Source organism: Marmota flaviventris, chromosome 15, assembly GCF_047511675.1.
Source record: "Marmota flaviventris isolate mMarFla1 chromosome 15, mMarFla1.hap1, whole genome shotgun sequence".
NCBI lineage: Eukaryota > Metazoa > Chordata > Mammalia > Rodentia > Sciuridae > Marmota > Marmota flaviventris.
In genome coordinates, this window is record NC_092512.1 from 3458656 (window position 1) to 3476587 (window position 17932).

The 17932-nt window shown below is 44.5% G+C and overlaps 1 protein-coding gene and 1 pseudogene across 1 annotated transcript; both read right to left on the minus strand.

The window, feature by feature from the left end:
- Nucleotides 1–2450: 2450 nt before the first annotated feature.
- On the minus strand, nt 2451–6355 carry Chrac1 (chromatin accessibility complex subunit 1). Its single transcript, XM_027950630.3, has 3 exons — nt 6171–6355; nt 4295–4421; nt 2451–3305 (listed from the first exon to the last, which is right to left on the minus strand). Exons 1-3 carry the CDS (start codon nt 6315–6317, stop codon nt 3196–3198), a joined length of 384 nt encoding a protein of 127 aa, XP_027806431.1. The 5' UTR covers nt 6318–6355; the 3' UTR covers nt 2451–3195.
- Nucleotides 6356–16792: 10437 nt separating this feature from the next.
- On the minus strand, nt 16793–17628 carry LOC114102803 (septin-14 pseudogene; annotated as a pseudogene).
- Nucleotides 17629–17932: the final 304 nt, after the last annotated feature.

Below are 17932 nucleotides of genomic sequence, written 5' to 3' on the forward strand. Positions count from 1 at the left end.
TTACCATAATCCATTATTGAATTAATTATTACTTTTGACATTCTGGTCTCCTTTTTCTTTTCTATTTATTTATTTTTTTTAACAAAGTCGATGTAGAGATTTCTTAACGTATCTAGAACCCTGTACTACTACTACTTAAATGTAAAAAAAACTACATCTGTGCATGGTGGTATATACCTGTAACCCCAGCAACTTGGGAGATTGTGGCAGGAGGATCACAAGTTCAAGTCTAGCATGGACAACTTAGTCAGATCCTGTCTCAAAATGGCCTGGCGGCATAGCCCAGTAGTGGAACACCCCTTGGTTCAATCCCAGTACCACCCAAAAGAAGAAAGCCACAAAATACCTTTGTGCCCACCAGCCCTGGAACATGTTAGTCAAAATCCAAAGAATACTCAAACTGATAAGAGATCTCTGCGGCCCCGACCTGCACAGGCAGCTGAACTTGAGATCGCTTGAGTGAGTTTGCAGGGACACCAAATAAAACAAACACAAATTACCTTTACACAAGCTTCAGGACAGCTTCTCTACTCTCGGCCTCAAGCTCCCCAAAAGGGAGAGCAAGAGAAAGAGGCTGGCGAGAGTGAGCACGTTTGGAAGTGGGCTTTTATTGGGGGGACTCTTATTATTTGGAAAGTTCTATCCAAAAAAGGTCAGAAGGGGCAGGGTTACAAGGGACAGGTGAGTAAAACTCAATCTCAGAGTGACACACCTGAAGACCCGTCTTACTGAGCTGTAAGAAATGTAGTGATTGGTCAGAGCCTTCTGCTTCAGGACTGGAAGGTGTGGGGCCTTCAGGGCGGCGCCCCACAATCTATAATATACTTACTATGGCCTGACCTATTAAAATCTCTTGTTCACTGTCATTTATTGAATGGCTAGAGGCAGTCACGATCTGATTGGAGTGACCTAAATGTAAAAGCAGTGCATGACGGTTAATGTTAAATGAATTAGGAAAAGATTCCAAAGAACTCCTTGCATGTGGACATTTTTGCTCTATTTGGATAAGTAGCCTGTATCAGCAGGAAATGAAAGTCAATGGAGAAAAGTTCTACAACAGAGTGAGATCAGTCTCATGGGCCTTAAATGTTAAACTGAGAACCTTCCCCATTTTGGAAACGCTACTTCTTAAGCTGCATGGTTCAACGAAAAATCTAGTCTGGGATTTCAATTCCATTTCCACTAATGACAAAAAAGGTGTTAATCTTCATGAAATTACTTTGATAGGAGGAAGGAGGCTGTAGAGATGAGGAGGAAACCTTTTATATAGTATGTAAAGTAATTATTTACTTTTTGGTACCGGGGAATGAATCCAGGGGTGCTTAACCACTGAGCCACATCTCCTGCCTGTTTTTGTGTTTCATTTAGACACAGGGTCTCACTGAGTTACTGAGGGCCTCACTAAGTTGCTGAGGCTGGCTTTGAACTCAGAATCCTCCTGCCTCGACTTCTGGAGCTATGGAGATTACAGGCATGTGCCACCACACCCAGCCTACATTTTTTTTTTTTTTTTTAATTTTTTTTAGTTGTTGATGGACTTTTATTTTCACTTATTTGTATGTGGTGCTGAGAATTGAACCCAGTGCCTCATGCATTCTAGGCAAGCGTGCTACTGCTGAGCCACAACCCCAGCCCCCCCAGCCTACATTTTTAACTGGTTAAAGAAAATCCAAATATTTCATGACATGTGAAAATTTACAGAAAATTCATATTTCAGGGTCCAGAAATAGTCATTATTTTCCATTTAACATATTATCTATGGCTGCTTTCCTACTATAATAACAGAGCTGAGCAGTGGCTACAGAGATTATATAGACCAGAAAGCTTAAAATATTTGTATTCGGCCCTTTCCAGAAAGTTTTCAACTGGGAACAGCTCAGAGGCTGCAAGGGTAAAGTGGTGGATTGACCAGGAGGGCAATGTCCAGAGGGTGACAGAAGTGTTGTGTCCTAACTCTGATGGTTACTCGACAGAAGTGGATTTCTAAATACTTAAAACATGAGGAGCTGGGTGTGGTGGCACATGCCTGTAATCCCAGTGGCTCAGGAGGCTGAGGTAGAAGGATTGAAAGTTCAAAGCCTGCCTCAACAACTAGGTGCAGAGCAACTCAGTGAGACCTGTCTCTAAATAAAATATAAAAACAGGGCTGGGGATGTGGCTCAGCAGTTGAGTGCCCTTGGTACCAAAAAAAGGGCGGGGGGGGGGGGGGCACAGAAATGTCAGTTGTTGCCAGAGGGTACAGAGGGTAGGGGATAGACCAACTATAGGCAGCACAGGGTAAGCCTTTGGGTGATGGAACTATCCTGTGTATTGACTGGCTACAAATCTGCATTTGTGGCTGGTACAGTGGTAGGTGCCCACAGTTCCAGCTGCTAGTTCAAGGCCAGCCTGGCCAACATGAGACCCTGTCTTAAATAAAATCCCCCAAACCATACATTTGTCAAAATTCATACACTTGAACCCAAAAAGGGCGATTTTACTGGATGTAGGTTATAAGGACAGTATACCAAGGCAGAGGCAGTATTTCTGCATTTCATTTGATAATCTGGGAGTTTACCTTTGGGAATAAAAGTGGGTTTTTGTTTTTTGGTTCTGGGAATCAATCCCACTGATGAGCCACAGCCCCACAAAGAAATGCTTGCTTTTAAATTTTACAAAACTTTCAGGTAGTAAGCAAAGGATTAGAACAAATGAGTCCTAAAACTAGTTCCACAAAGCACATTACTGTAAAAATATGTACAGACCTTAATAGAAAAGAAAAAGTATATTTCTTTACAATAAAAAAATAAAATTTGAATAGTCAAATTTTATAAAAATACATAACTGAAAGGAAGCATATGACTATAAACTACATATTTAGCTGAAACTAAATCCAGTTGTTATAAGAATTTCAGAATATAAATCATAAATCCACAGCTAATCCAGAAGCTTGTCAGAATCTGTCTGCAAGTTCAAAGGAAAGGACAGTGGTTTCAGCTGCAGGGTGGCCTGTCAGACCGCAGTTGCACTATTTTCCCTTCAGCTCTTCATGGTGTAGATGCAGGAGATGATCAGTTTTAGTCATGAAGGAATATGCTGTACTGGAAATTTCTGGAAAGGGAAACCAAAGCCACATGGTGATTTGATTGCTTCAGAGCAAGAGGGTCACCAAGGAGGGTCCTGGCCAGGTGATTTCTAGAAGCCTTCTTCCTTGGTCTAGGACTCCGCTTCATCATCGTCACTTCCTTCATCGTCCTCATCCTCCTCCTTCTTCTCTTTAAGCATTTTCAGGTACTTACTAGCTAAAATCTTCTTTGGTAATATATCTTAAAAACATAAAGCTGACATCAGCAACTGGTTATGATAAACTATGAATAGTACAAACTGAAATCAAAGAAACTGGTTCCTATTTTGACCTCTGGAACAGTTTCCAAAACAAGATGAAATAAATCATCAGGGAAACTAGCAATGCTACAGACCTGCTCCCACTCCACCAGCAGCAAACCATGCTGTTTTTCTTTTTTCTTTTGGTAGGGGGGAGCAGTAACTGGGGATTGGATCAGGACGCTCAACCCCTGAGCCACATCCCCAACCCTATTTTGTATACTTAGAGACAGGGTCTCACTTAGTTCCTTAGTGCCTGGCTTTTGCTGAGAGGCTGGCTTTGAACTCAAGATCCTACTGTCTCAGCCTCTGGAGGCTCTGGAATTACAGGTGTGTGCCACCGTGCCCAGGTAAACCATGCTGTTTCTATGTGCTGGTTTTGTGAGCAACCCTGCCCAACCTACCTGAGATGGGCAAGGCTAGACCAAGGGCAGACTCGAGCTTTTTTTTTAGCTAGGGCCTCTTCCATAGAAGCAAGCATTAGTTTCTGGTTTTGAGTTTCCTTTCAGTGGCAGGGGTTGAGGGTCCACCCAGCAAACCATCTTCCCCATTTATTGACTTCATTACTGTTCTAGGTGGACAAACAAATTTCGCAACAAACATGTGTAGTCTTTAGGGGGCTGGGGTTGTGGCTCAGTGGCAGAATGCTTGCCTCACACATGTCAGGCACTGGGTTCGATCCTCAGCACCACACAAAAATGAATAAACAAAATAAAGATATTGTGTCCATGCATAACTAAAAAATATTTTTTTAAAAAATGTGTAGTCTTCAAACATAAAGGACTAGAAATATCTCCCTGTGCCAGATCATAATAAACTGTGGCTCGTGAAGAAAGCAGCAAAGGATCTAATTCACTGCAAGCAGAACCAGGGTTAAAACAACAACAAAAGATTAGGGATTCTTTAACCAGATGTTTCAGAGATTAAGTACCTGCAAGAAACTGAAAAGTGTCCGATTCCTCTGCAGTATTCGCTAAGTCATTGTAAGTCAGTGCTTTCTTTTCTTTTCCACTGCCATGTCTGTAGGAATAGGTGGCTAGGTACTGAACAAAGAGCTCCTAAAATAAAATGAAATGGTCAAAGTGTGCTTTTAAAATCATAGGACTTTCTTTATTCTGGTGGGGGGTGGGGTGTACTGGGGATTGAACTCAGGGACATTAGACCACTGAGTCACATCCCAGCCCTATTTTGTATTTTATTTAGAGACAGGGTCTCACTGAGTTGCTTAGCGCCTTGTCATTGTTGAGGCTGGCTTTGAACTCGCAACCTTCCTGCCTCAATCTCTTCAGTAAAAATAGGTAGCAAAAGACTACTCAAAAACTCTATATAGGGTGGAGTGCTTGTCTAGCATGCAGGTGGCTCTGGGTTCAATTCCCAAAACAGCCAAAAAAAACACTAATCCAATTTAGGAATGCCTGGGCCTTGCACAAGCAAAGGTCTACACTGATACTCCTAATCCTTTTTGAGAAAGGGTCTGAATGAACTGCCCAGGCTGGTCTTGAACTTGCCATTCTCCTGCTTCAGCTTTGGGAGTACCTGGGATTATAGGTGAGTGCCACCATGCCCATCTATAAACACCGTTTTGTTGTACTTTTTAGATATACATGAGAGCATAGTGTATTTTGATATACATACATGTAGCATAACGTTCTAGTTAGGATTCCATTCTTACAGTTGTGCATTAGGAACACATTTTTATCTTCCTATTTGAATCCCTTGTGCAAAGATAGAATCAAACACTCGGAGCTAAAAATAGACATATCCTGTGTGGCCCAAACACCTCTTTTATGTTGGGAACTAACCCACAATCCTCAAGCCACCTTAAATCAACAACCTGAGACCTTTTTCCTCAAAGGTCAGACTTTAATCCATCAGTCCAGTTAGTAATAAATTACAGAGGTGACTGCATAACTAAGTTCCTTATTACTAACCATGAAACTGAACAGGAAGACATGAAAGTCCCAAGATCTCACGGGAACATGCAATCGCAGTTGCCCTGTGGTTTACAGGTTTCAAAGTATACAGAAGGAGGTGATTGTTTTTATGTGAGTACCACACAGTTTCCTACCAGGGGCCGAGCACCCAGGCCTCTGATGTCTGGAGATCTTGAGAGCCACCTCACAAGAACACCCAGGGATGTCTATTTTGCTGGGCTCTAAAAACGCACAGCTCTGGCACGACGGGGAAAACCCCGACCTCCGCTTCCTCGCCCCCAGCCCACCTTCACCGCCAAACACCACGCACTGAGTTAGTGGGGCTGGAAGCCGCCTAAGAAAGTTGAAGCAATTAGCCGTGTGACTTAAACGCGACCCAGCCTGGGAACGGGAAGGCTGTGGTCCGCGCTCGTCGACACAAGTCGCTCAGGGCCCAGGAGGGGCGGGGGGGCCGCACACGTCGCCGATCCGACCCTCTCGCCTAGGCGTGGACAAGGAGAGCCTTGGGGGCTGCCTCTGACCCAAGTCTTTGCGGCCGGGACAAGAGGTGGTGGACACCCGCGACGGTCCGCACGTTCAACTCTAGGCACGCAGGGACGGGGGAACGGTGGAGGGCGCGGGAACGCAGGGCGCGGCGGGGGAGGGACGGCAGGAGCGCAGGGCACGATGGGACCGGAAGGGGGTGCGGCGAGCAGGAGGGCCGGGGGCGTGGTGAGGGCACGCAAGGAATGGCGGGACAGCTCGGGCGCTGGAGCGCGCGCTGGCGAGGGCAGGAAGCGGGGTGCGAGAGACCGAGGCCGCAGGAGACCCGGAAGTGCCGTGGGGCCCAGCGGGGCGGACGGTTAAGGGCGCCCGCCCCTCACTCCGCCTCACCGTGGCTTTGGCCGTGAGCACCAGTGCTTCCTGGTTGATGCTGGACACCTCGGGGGAGCTCTTCATGATGACCCGGATGCGGGACAGGGGCAGCGACACGAGCCGCTGCTCCCCGCACTTGTCCTTGCCCACGGCCACGTCCGCCATCTTTCCGCTGCCGCCCAACACGGCGGCCTGCGCGAGCCAGCGCCCCGCTGCCCGCTGGGAGTTGTAGTCTCTGGGAGTTGTAGTCGGAGCGGGCGGCTCGTGATGCACCGCGCCTGCGCAGAGCCACCGCGCCGTCCTGAACGCCGTCCTGGGGTGCGGCGGGAGGCGACACCTCCCGGCCACGTGGTCAAGTGAGGACGGCGCATGTGCACATGTGCTCGTTTGTGGTAGGCAGCACCTGAAGGAAGACGAAGGCATGTATCGGTGAGCCAGCGAGCACTAGGGTGACAGGAAAGAGAAACGCTTTCCCAGGAAACAGGTGCAGAGGCCCTGAGGCCCGCCGGGACTTGCCGCCCAGGGAGGCCTAGGGAGCCCACAGTGGGGAGCCGGAGCCGCGCCGGGTGCACTGTGTTTAGGAACAGCGGGTCGCCGAGGAAGAAGAATCGGTGGGCCGAGTCTTAGGTTTTGAAAAGATCCCTTTGGCTACTGGTTGTGAACGGGCGGGAGCGTAAGGGTGGAAACGGAGACACCAGGTCCCCCCAGGCAAGCGCTAGGAGGCCAGCTCCCTGCGGCCCACCCAGCCGGACGGAAGGGCAGGGCGCGCTGACCCCACGGACTTGTGCTGGGGAGGTCTTTAAGAGCCTGGTGGAGGGGTCATGGGTAGTGGTAGGAATTGAGATCTGATTGGGACAACAGCCACGAGCACTTGCTGATGTGAGGTGGAATGGGTGGAAGAAAGATGGGTTCCTTACTCTGCCGGGAGCCGAGCAAACTTGGCAGTGGTTTGGTTTGGAGCATGTGTAGTTTTAGTGCCTTCTTTACCATCGTGACCTCCAGTCCTGGCCTCTATAAAGGAGCACACAATACAGTTGTCCCTCAGTATCTGCGGGGGATTGGTTCCAGGACACACACACACCCGCATTCTCTGTAGAAGCTCGAGTCCCTCATCCTCCCTCGTACAGTATTTTAAGTCGTCTCCAGAGCACTTACAATACCAATAAAATGTACATGCTCTGCAAGTGCTTGTTATGCTGTCTTGTTTGGGGAAAAAGACAGAAAAAAGTCTTTTTGTTTATTTTTCTGAATGTTTTCTGTCCAAGTTTGGGTGAAGCAATGGATGTGGGATCCATGGATACTGAGGGATGACTACATGTCGGCCAGCACTAGGCAAAAGGATACAGCCCAGGATCCCTGCTCTCCTGGCTCTTACTTTCTGTTCCGAGGCACATTTAAAAGTAAAAGCATGGGCTGGGGTTGTAATGCAGTGGTAGAACACTTGCCCAGCACTGGGTTCGATTCTTAGCAAGGCATATGAATGCATAAAATAAAGGTCCATTGATGATTAAAATATGTCTTTTAAAAAAAAAAGAAAAGTTGGGCTGGGGTTGTGGCTCAACGGTAGAGCTCTCACCTAGCACGTGCGTGCGAGGCCTGGGTTCGATCCTCAGCACCACATACAAACAAAGATGTTGTGTCTGCTGAAAACTATAAATATTAAGAATTCTCGGGGCTGGGGATGTGGCTCAAGCGGTAGCGCGCTCGCCTGGCATGCGTGCGGCCCGGGTTGGATCCTCAGCACCACATACAAACAAAGATGTTGTGTCCGCCGATAACTAAAAAATAAATATTAAAATTCTCTCTCTCTCTCTCTCTTTATTAAAAAAAAAAAAAAAAAGAATTCTCTCTTCCCCTCCCTCTCCAAAAAAAAAATACGTTTAAATATGGAAGGTCCTCATTAAAAAAATAAACAAAAATAAAAGGTATTGTGTACAACTAAAAAATATTTTTTTAAAAAAGTAAAAACATCTCCAGTGGTAAGTGCTATGAGGAAAACAAAACAGGGTGACAGAGTGGCTTTTCTGAAAAGTGGTATTTGTGCTCAGATCTGGTGCAAAAAGCTGGCACATGATGAGTTTTCTGAACAAGATAGCCTGGAGGATACCCCAGGAGGAACATGCCTTGGCAATTTGAGGAACAGGCCAGTGTTAAGGGAGCTCAGTAAGGAAGGAAGCATGGGAGATGTGAGCAGGACAGGTGGGGTCAGCTCAGGCAGCTAGGTAAGGAGTTTGGCTTTCATTCTGAGAGCAGTGGAAACCATTAAGAGGTGTGAAGAAAGGGATCAGATCCATTTTAGGAGCCTAAGTGACAATGGCTAAATGACACCCCAAGCAGAACCAACCTTCTGGGTTTGCAGGGGGTAGAAGGTGCTGCTTCTATCTCCGGGTTCAGGTCTTGAGCAGAGCACTTTCTTTCCTCTAAGCGGGGAAGCCTTGACCTTCACAAAAGTCAGAAAACTGCTCAACAGCAAACGACATACAGTAAGACCCTTTGCTTCACACAAGAAACAAGCACTCATGTTGGCGTATTTTTAAGTTTCTGAAAGTGGTGTTTTTTGGCTGGTTATTTTTTGAATAAATAAATGGCTTGTCTTTCTCGAGTGTGTTTGACAGTAGGGTTGGTTAAGATGAGGAAAGAAAACAGTAGGAAGGTTTTCTGGAGACAAGATATCCACAAGAATTCAAGTAGAGGGATGAGAAGTTCTGATTTGGAAGTGACAAATGATATTTGCAAGCATTAATCATTTGGAAAGCAGCTAGAAGAGCAAAGAAGGAAATATTCGGAAAATATTGGAAAAGTGGGGACCAGCCCATTATTTAAAAGAAAGAAATCGGGGCTGGGGTTGTGGCTCAGTAGTAGAGCACTTGCCTATCATGCAAGGCGCTAGGTTCGATCCTCAGCACCACATAAAAATAAATAAGATAAAGGTATTGTGTCCATCTACAACTAAAATTCATACGTGTGTGTGTGTGTGTGTGTGTTTTCTGCTAGCTCCTGTCTGCACCTCCCAGAGAGGTGTGTGGTAAGGTTCTCTGATGCCTCTGCAGCATCTCATCAGTGCTAGAAGGCACCCGATGACACTCTGGGGGACACACTGAGAATCCCCTGCCTGCTGGCTTCCATTAAGTTCTGCCAAGAGGCCATATTGGGGATGGAGGAGGAAGCATTGTTTATCTGCTGGTGAGGACACTGGCACAGGTGCTGACTATAGGGGGGTAACAGTGAGTGCCACCAGATTGGGTAGGGCTTGAGCTATGCAGGCTACAAGGTTCCAGGCAAGGGGCAGTACCCACTTCTGACCTCCAGGTAGCATCTTCTCCCTTGGGTGCCCAACACCTTCCTCTCCTTCCTACAGCCTCTTCAGCTTTTCCAGCATCCTTGGAAACATTTCTTGGCTTTAGATCCCTGTTTGAAATAACATGGAGAAGTGTCTGCATGTTGCGATGGGCAAAAGTCTCATGCGACTTATGCAGTCCAGGGGGAGAAATAAAGAATGTCCATGCCTTCTGCCCTTTTCAATGCTTTAGTCACTCAAATCACTCAATACAATTTCACTCTATGGGTTCTTAATCAAGAAGGCAACAATCCTTAATGCTAGGCACTGCAATAAACATAATCAATTCACAGCAAATAATTCTAGATTAATTAATTCCAAGCACTGCAAACACAATCATGACAGGCTAATGACAAACATTCTCTCTGAATGCTAAGTTCAAGTGTCAGATCAAAAGTCTCCAGCCTTAGTCTTGAAGTCCAGCAGATGTGCACACTCAAGACTGCGGTGATCAGGTCTGGAACCAAGGCAGGCTTCTCCTGGGGTGGAGCTGATGGCTGGCTGAGGAGACCATGTCCTAGGGAGAAGTTGCGACTCACCAGGGTCAAGATGTGGCTGTAGAGTTTGAGAGCGATGAGAACTACACAGAGATTCAGGCAGATGAGAAGAGTAGGGATGTCAGTCCAAGTCCTCACCAGGCTCTCAGGCTTGTGTGCATCAGTATCAGCAGGCTGAATGTCTGTTCATTTACTCTATTATTTATACTAAGTTTGGGGACTTTGAACCCCATTTCAATCCTTATCAGCTACCACCGGGTCTTTCAGTGACATCATTTACCCTGGGGTTAAAACATCTGGTCTGGTGGTCCCCACCCTGATCTTTTCACCTTTCCCTCTTATCTGAGAGGACAGTCTGCCGGGGGCTTCACTCTGAGTTTTGTTTGTGTCTGGAGGGCTCCCTAGGTGTGCCTGGTGAGACTGTAGGTTTCAAAATGGAATATTCAAAGTTGCTTAGGCTTCAGGCCTCAGGCCCTCCTCACACTGCCTTTCTGGCCGAGTGCTGAATATGTGGACTTGATTCCTGGAGTGAGCCTAAAAGCTTGTATGAGTATGTGTGCACACACACACGCAGAGGAAGCTGGAGTTGGTCTCACTACAGTGTGCCTTGGCAAACAGCTATTTAAATGATTGCCAGTCATTGTATGGTATGTCTGTTGAAGGCAGGACCAAGACTGTGGCCATCACAGTGGGAGTGGTGAGCACAGATTTGTGGAATGGGCCAGCTTCTGATTGCAATGGAGAGATTTCAGGTAGTCAAAACTCTGCCTTTAAAATGTCAGATCAAACTCAGAAAACCAGTTTCCCTGATAACCCAAAGAGATTCTCTTATTCTGAGCAGATAGGGCTGCTTGTCAGACTGGCCTGCCTGGTACATAATTAGCAGCAGAAATTCAATTTGGAACTTCAGTTTTGAGTGAAGTCAGGCTACTGACTTGGAAGAATAGGGTCCTGAGCATGGGACTAGGGAGTGTTGGAAGGAAGCCTGAGAACCTTTAACCCCAGTCTCTCTAAGCTGCTTTGTCCTGAGAAATGGCTGATGGCCTCCCGCCATCTGAGGCAAGAGCCTTTCCTTACAGAAGGTCCTCTCACTAACCTCCCTGGAGTCCACCTGGCTAGGGCATGCTGTCTCTTCAAGGTGACGCCCTCCCAGCTCCTGTCATTGTGTCACACCTCAGTGTGCCTCTGGGAGACACCTGCAAAGGTTGTTGTGGAGATAGTTCACTCACTGAAAGAACTGTAGGATATTAATCCTTGGTTACCAGACGGAACCTGGGGGGTGTATGGGAAGTGGGTTCAAATGGAGTTGGTCTGGAGCATAATACTGGATCAAGCCAAATCTGTTAAGATAGCAGACTTACCTAAGGTTCTAGATTTGGTAATAGCTCTAGCAGATAGGGATCGTGCAGTTTGCCCAGCAAATGTGGAGAGAGATCTGGACTTGAGTGTCCTTCACTGGTGGCTTTCTTTGACTTTTGGAGACGGTGTAGACCACATTTGAGCGTTCTGCTCTTACCTGTTTACCAGATGGCCCCAGGTCCTGTGGTGTTCAGGGTGGCCGTGCATGTCCCAATTTGAGAGTCACAGCATATACTCCACAGAGTCTGGAGCAAAGATTTGGCCTCTTCTACAAAGAACTATGCTCCATTTGATCAACAACTTCAGCAAACATGTGAGCTGGCTTCTTGAGCTCAAAGGATATCTGATCCCTACTGAGAGGACTGTGCAATGAGGTTTAAGGTGGGATGTTTAGGCAATAACTAATTACTTGCTAAAGTTGCCAGTATTTAAAATTTCAGAGATTTCACTTTTAAATCCAAATTGAAGTATGGGAAAGGAAGGGAGTAGCATCTGCTCCCCAGCATTGTTGAGGCGCTCCTGTGAGCTCTTGCCCGTTAAAGCCCCAGACCCAGACTTAAGCTTCCTTCTTCTCCAAGGAATGACTGCTGAAATTGGAATGCATGGGATGGACTGAGGAAGGAAGAGTCCAGAGCTGATGCCTCACCTTCCGGTGCAGTGCATGGCTGCAAGTGCCTCATAAACACTCAATGCTAACAGTGATGATTTAGTTCAAAGGATATGATTATATAAATTGTGAAAATAAAATTATGCCAGGCTATCATTAGAGCTAATGGCCTAAATACAGGGATAATGAGGGTAAGAAGAGCCCTCTGTCATGATGGCTGCCACAGGCAGGCACTTGAGTGCCACTGCAGATCTTCATGTTGGCTGGGGGGCACCTGGCAGCTGGGAACAAGGCAGGCAGCAGCAGTGTGGGTACAGGAGAGAGGTCAGTGGGAGCCAGTCTCCACAGAACCTTAGGGACCAGGATGGCAGAGCGGAATGGAAGCAGGAGAGCAGCAAGTGCTGACAGGATTCCTAACGTTTTTTATTTATTGTGTCCAGATGCAGAGGCTCACATCCTCTGACCCCAACTACTAGGTTGAGGCAGGAGGACCACAAGTCGAGGCCAGCCTGGGCAGTTTAGCAAGATCCTGTCTCAGTGGTAGGGTGCTTGTCTTGCATGCATGAGACCCTGAGTTTGATACCCCCCCCCCAAAAAATGTGGTAAACTATATAGAACATAAAATTCACCATTTTAACTATTTTTGAATGTTGGGTGGGGGTGATACCAGGGATGGAACCCTTGGCCTTGAGCTTGCTGAACAAGTGCTCTGCCTCTGAGATGTGACCCCCCCATTTTAATTATTTTTAATATTTATTTTTTAGTTGCAGTTGGACCCAATACCTTTATTTTATTTATTTATTTTTATGTGGTGCTGAGGATCAAACCCAGGGCCTCACAAGTGCTAGGCGAGCGCTGTACCCATTTTAACTTTTCAGAGACACTAAGTTCATCGTCCAACATTGCCACCATGTATCTCCTCCCTAGTCCCTGGTGCCACACCTCTACTTCCTGTCCCTGTGATTTCCACAACTCTTGGCACCTGGTGATAGTTGGGCCACGTGGAGTTTGTCCTGTGCCGGGCTTCTTTTGCTTAGCGCGTGTCCTCGGGGTCTTGTACTGCAGCAGTCAGAATCTCCTTCTGTTATAGGCATGTGCCATGTCCTGCTTGTCCATTTTCCCATCAGTGAGCACTTGGGTTGCTTCCACCTTTAGGCTACTGTGCACAGTGCTTCTGTGAACACAGAAATACAAATATCTATTAAACTACCTGTTTTAAACCCTTTGGGTCTCTATCCAGATGTGGGATTGCTGGATCAGATGCAATTCTAACTGTAATGTTTCTTTTCTGTAGTGGGCATTGAGTCCAGAGCCCTGCATGTGGTAGGCAAACGCTCTGCCACTGAGCTACACCCCAGCCCTAGTGTTGCTTTCATGAGGGGCTGCCATACTGCTTTCCACAATGGCTGTACCATCTAACTTTCTTACCCACAACCTAAGGGCTCCAGTTTCTCCACATCCTTTCCAGAACTCTGTTCTCTGATAGTAGCCATCCTAATGGGCCTGAGGTGGTATCTCATTGTAGTTTTGATTTCATTCCCCTATGATTAGTGATGTTGAACATCTTTTCATGTGCTTCAAGGCCATGTGTATGTCTTTGGAGGAATGTGTATTCTAGTCCTTTGTCCATTTTCAGATTGGAGGTTGATGGTTTTGTTATTGAGTTAGTATTTCTCTATGGTTTGCAGATATTCTGTCCCATTCTGTGGGTTGCCGTCTTACTTTGTTCATAATGTCTTTAGTGTTCAAGTTTTAAAATGTCTTCATCAAATCAGGCTGTCTGGTTTTCCTTTGCCTGTGCCTTTGATGTCATAGCCAAGAAACATTTCTGATGATGGTGCTGTGAAGCATCTGCCCTACATCTTTTTAAGTTTTTTTTAAATATTCTTTTTTAGTTGTCAATGGACCTTTTTTTTTCTTTTTTAATGCAGTGTTGAGGGTCAAACCCAGTGCCTCACACATGCTTGTCAAGCGCTCTACCACACTGAGCCATAGCCCCAGCCCTGCCCTGTGTTTTCTTCCAAGAGTTTTTTAAAGTGTTAGGACCCACAGTTAGCTCTTCAATCCATTTTGAGTTAATTTTTGCCTATGGTTTAAGGCAAGAGTCCAGCTTCATTCTTTTGTATGTGGATATCCCATTTTCTCAAGCTGAAAAAACTGTCCTTTCCCCATTGAATGATCTTGGTACCCTTATCAAAAATCATTTGAGCCAGAATGGCATATGCTTGTAATCCCAGTACCTTGGGAGGCTGAAGCAGGAGGATCACAATTTCAAGGCCAACCTTAGCAATTTAGCAAGCCTCTGTCTCAAAATTAAAGAAAAAAGAAAAAGCTGGGAATGTAGCTTAGAGGTAGTGTGTCCTTGGGTTCAGTCCCCAGTGCCCTCCAAAAAATCAGTTGGCCCATATATGCAAGGGCTTATTCCTGGGATGTCTGTTCTATTCCGTTACCTGTTGGTCTTTGTTGATGTTAGTACCACACTGATTTGATTGCTGTCACTTTGTAGTCAGCTTTTTTTTTTTTTTAACAAGGTTCATTTTATTGTTTTTATATATGGTGTAACATTGGTGATTCTGATTATAATACCATTTAATTAAAATGAAACAATGAGAGTACAAGTCAGCAATACAATGGGTAAGCATGTTAATAAGCTACTTTATCTTCTGAAATTCACTTCAATTTATCTAATGTACTATTACTGTATTCATTTATTCAAGTAAAAATATCCACTGTGGGTCAGGAATCATTCTCAGCCTAGGGATGAATAGGTGAGTGAACAAAACAGAAATCCTGTCCTTACAGAGTTTCACAAAAGATCATATAGCATAGTCTTTCTTCCCCCAAATTGTAACATGATGTAGCAACACATATATGAAGCTAATTGTGGATTTGCCTTCATTCTCTATTCTTCACAGAAAAAGAAAACTTTGCTCTGAAGTAAAGGTATAATCAAAGATTATGTTTTTGAAAGTATTTTGAGGTTACACTACAGTATTATATGATACCCTAAAAATGCTGTACTTTAAATAATGTAGCAGTGAAATTTCAACAGATAACCTTTACTCTTAGGAATATGAGAAGAGCTCTGTGTGCTGATCCAAATATAGCTGGAGTAAACAGAGGCCAAGACCTTCAAAAATCGCATTTTATTAGACGGAGTTATTGCAAAAGTAACCACACTCAAATATATGAAATGATGAAAAACATTTTAAATTCAGGAAACATGGTATATAATGCCAGAAGGAAGTTTTCAAAAAAGAAAAAAGAATCTTATTTTCCATAATTTTTTTCTTTTTGACACTAGGGATTGAACCCAGGGGTGCTTAACCACTGAGCTACCTCCCCAGCCCTTTTTTTAATATTGTATTTAGATACAGGATCTCACTGAGTTACTTAGGGCCTCACTAAGTTGCTGAGACTGGCTTTGAACTCTCAAACCTCCTGCCTCAGCCTCCTGAGCCATTGAGATTACAGGTGTGTGCCACCACGCTGGGCTTATTTTCCATAATTTTGATGACATTGAACTCAACTTACAGTGAGACTGTGTAAGGATAACATCACCCAAATGGTACTCATGGCTGCCTATTGGACTCTGCTTCTAGCTTTTGAATCTTTTTTTCTAATATCAGTTCTACAGAGTCTGACATCAAAGCACAGGAATTCTGATCAAAAGTCAATACTGGGGGCTGGGGTTGTGACCCCACCTTTACTCTTAGGAATATGAGAAGGGCTGTGTGTGCTGATCCACAGGTAGCTGGAGTAAACAGGCCAAGACCCTCAAAAATCACATTTTAATAGACGGAGTTATTTCGACAGTCAATGGTAGAGCACTTGCCTAGGATGTGTGAAGCACTGGGTTTGATTCTCAACACCACATTTAAATAAAATAAATAAAGATCCAACAGCTAAAAAAAAAAAATAAAAATAATTTTAAAAAGTCAATACTGAGGGCTGGGATTGTGGCTCAGCGGTAGAACGCTCGTCTGGCACTGGCAGGACCCGGGTTCCATCCTCAGCACCACATAAAAATAAAATGTATTGTGTTTTGACAATCTACACCCAAAAAAAAAAAAAGTCAATACTGTATTATGATGATAATTATCAAGGAATTATTATGAATAGAATTTGATGAGGAAATGTGTTTCATTATGACTTTTTAATATTTCATACCTATCATTTCACAACAAAGTCCATAGTTTCTATTGAGATATAAATTTTAAAAGTCACTACTGGAGCCACAGCCATCACTATGGTAAGAGAATTTCCTCTACCAAACCAGCTCTATTTATACTGTGCTACATATTATTTTAGTATCTTTATTTTATGTTTATTTTAATGTGGTGCTGAGGATCAAACCCAGTGTCCCAGACCTGAGAGGCAGGTGTTCTGCCACTGAGCTATAGCCCCAACCCTGAGTGACACTTTCTGCATATCTATGTTGCAGCATCTAATAAATGGAAAAGGTTTCTTTTCCTAAGGATTTCACATTCTAATTGAGGAAGATATACATTAAGTAAACAACATTTTAAAGTTAGAACCTTAGGGCTGCGGTTTTGGCTCAGCAGTAGAGCGCTCGCCTAGCAAACGTGAGGCCCTGGGTTCGATCCTCAGCACCACATAAAAATAAAGATATTGTGTCCAACTACAACTAAAAAATAAATATAAAAAAAGTTAGAACTATAATCAGAGTTAAATGCTATAAAAAAAATCTCTCAGGTTGAGGGAATAAAAAGTGACAGAACTCTACAGCAGCTGAAATGGTAAGAGGATTCCTCCTTACACCCTTTGTTCTTCCTTATATAGGTGCACACCTGAGTCTGCAAGGTTTCAGAGGCAGCTTTCATTTTAGGAGATCTATGATTTTTTCTTCCAGTTGTCTTCCCTCTCCTTCAGGCCTTATTATCTCCTCTTGTTGAAATCTTTTAAGGTTCTCAAACTTGTCCTCTAACTCTCTTCCAGCATCTTTAAGTGTTGTTTCTTTCTCATTTATTCGCTGCTTAAACCTGTGTTTTAATCTTCTTCCCTTTGACATTGAACATAAAACTCTTATCTTTTGGCTTCATACATCTCTTGAAAAGTAACTGTCTTGTTCTGGTCCCATGTCTGTAAAGCCTATTTCCTGAAGTTGCAGCACCTATAACATTCAGAGTAATGACAGTGGGTTTGTTCCTTCAGGCCTTTCGTATTGGTACAAAGAAGCATATCCCAGAGCTTCACAAAGTCACAGTGATTTTAATTTTCCATCTGCAAAATTCCCCAAGGGTAATGATGGCCTCTGACCATCTTTTTTCCAACTTTTGCCTCATCCATACTCTACCACAGCAAAAGGTAGCAGTCCATTAGTCAAAGAGTTTTCTTCAACTATAGCTTCATCATCTGTTGTTGGGAACTGATATATTTGGATGTTATTGCTAATCAATTCATTCATCACCTTACTCTTAAACTTCTGTAAGTCATTTTTACAAATTGTATCTGCCTTAGCAATCAATGATATAATGTTCACCTTATTGTCAATGTTCTTCATTGTCAATAGATCAAAAGATTTCAGAGAATGTCCTGTAGGTGAAATGAAGTAAAGGCTCACATGGGCATGAGTATCAAGAAAGAACACTTAATCATCAGTTCTTCTTGAAGAAAGGCCTCAAACTGAGCATCTGTGTAGTTGACTACTGGTTGGTAGCTCCCTGAGGAGCAGCATTCCTGCTGCTTGAATCCTGAGCCACGAAGCAACTAGAAATGCAGCCTTCCTCTGACCTGCCATCTTGAATCCCCTGTAGTCAGTTTTGTAGTCAGAGTCTTTGAGACCTCCAGCTTTGTTTTCTTTTCCAAGATTCTTTTAATTGTTCAGAATTCTCTGAGGTTTCCTACAAATTTTAAGATGGATTTTTCTATTTCTGCAGAAAACATTGACTAACGTGTAATTTTAACTTGGGGTATGGTGGGTGTGGAAGCAGGAGACCAGTTAGGAGGTAGCAGGGGA

What these genes read in the sequence shown, in the direction of transcription:
- Chrac1 (XM_027950630.3), bottom strand. Translation starts at nt 6,317, where the DNA reads ATGGCGGACGTGGCCGTGGGCAAGGACAAGTGCGGGGAGCAGCGGCTC. An exon ending in TGCTCACGGCCAAAGCCACG is followed by an intron (nt 4,422 to 6,170) that starts GTGAGGCGGAGT and finishes ATTTTATTTTAG; the next exon opens with GAGCTCTTTGTTCAGTACCT. An exon ending in CACTTTTCAGTTTCTTGCAG is followed by an intron (nt 3,306 to 4,294) that starts GTACTTAATCTC and finishes TATGTTTTTAAG; the next exon opens with ATATATTACCAAAGAAGATT.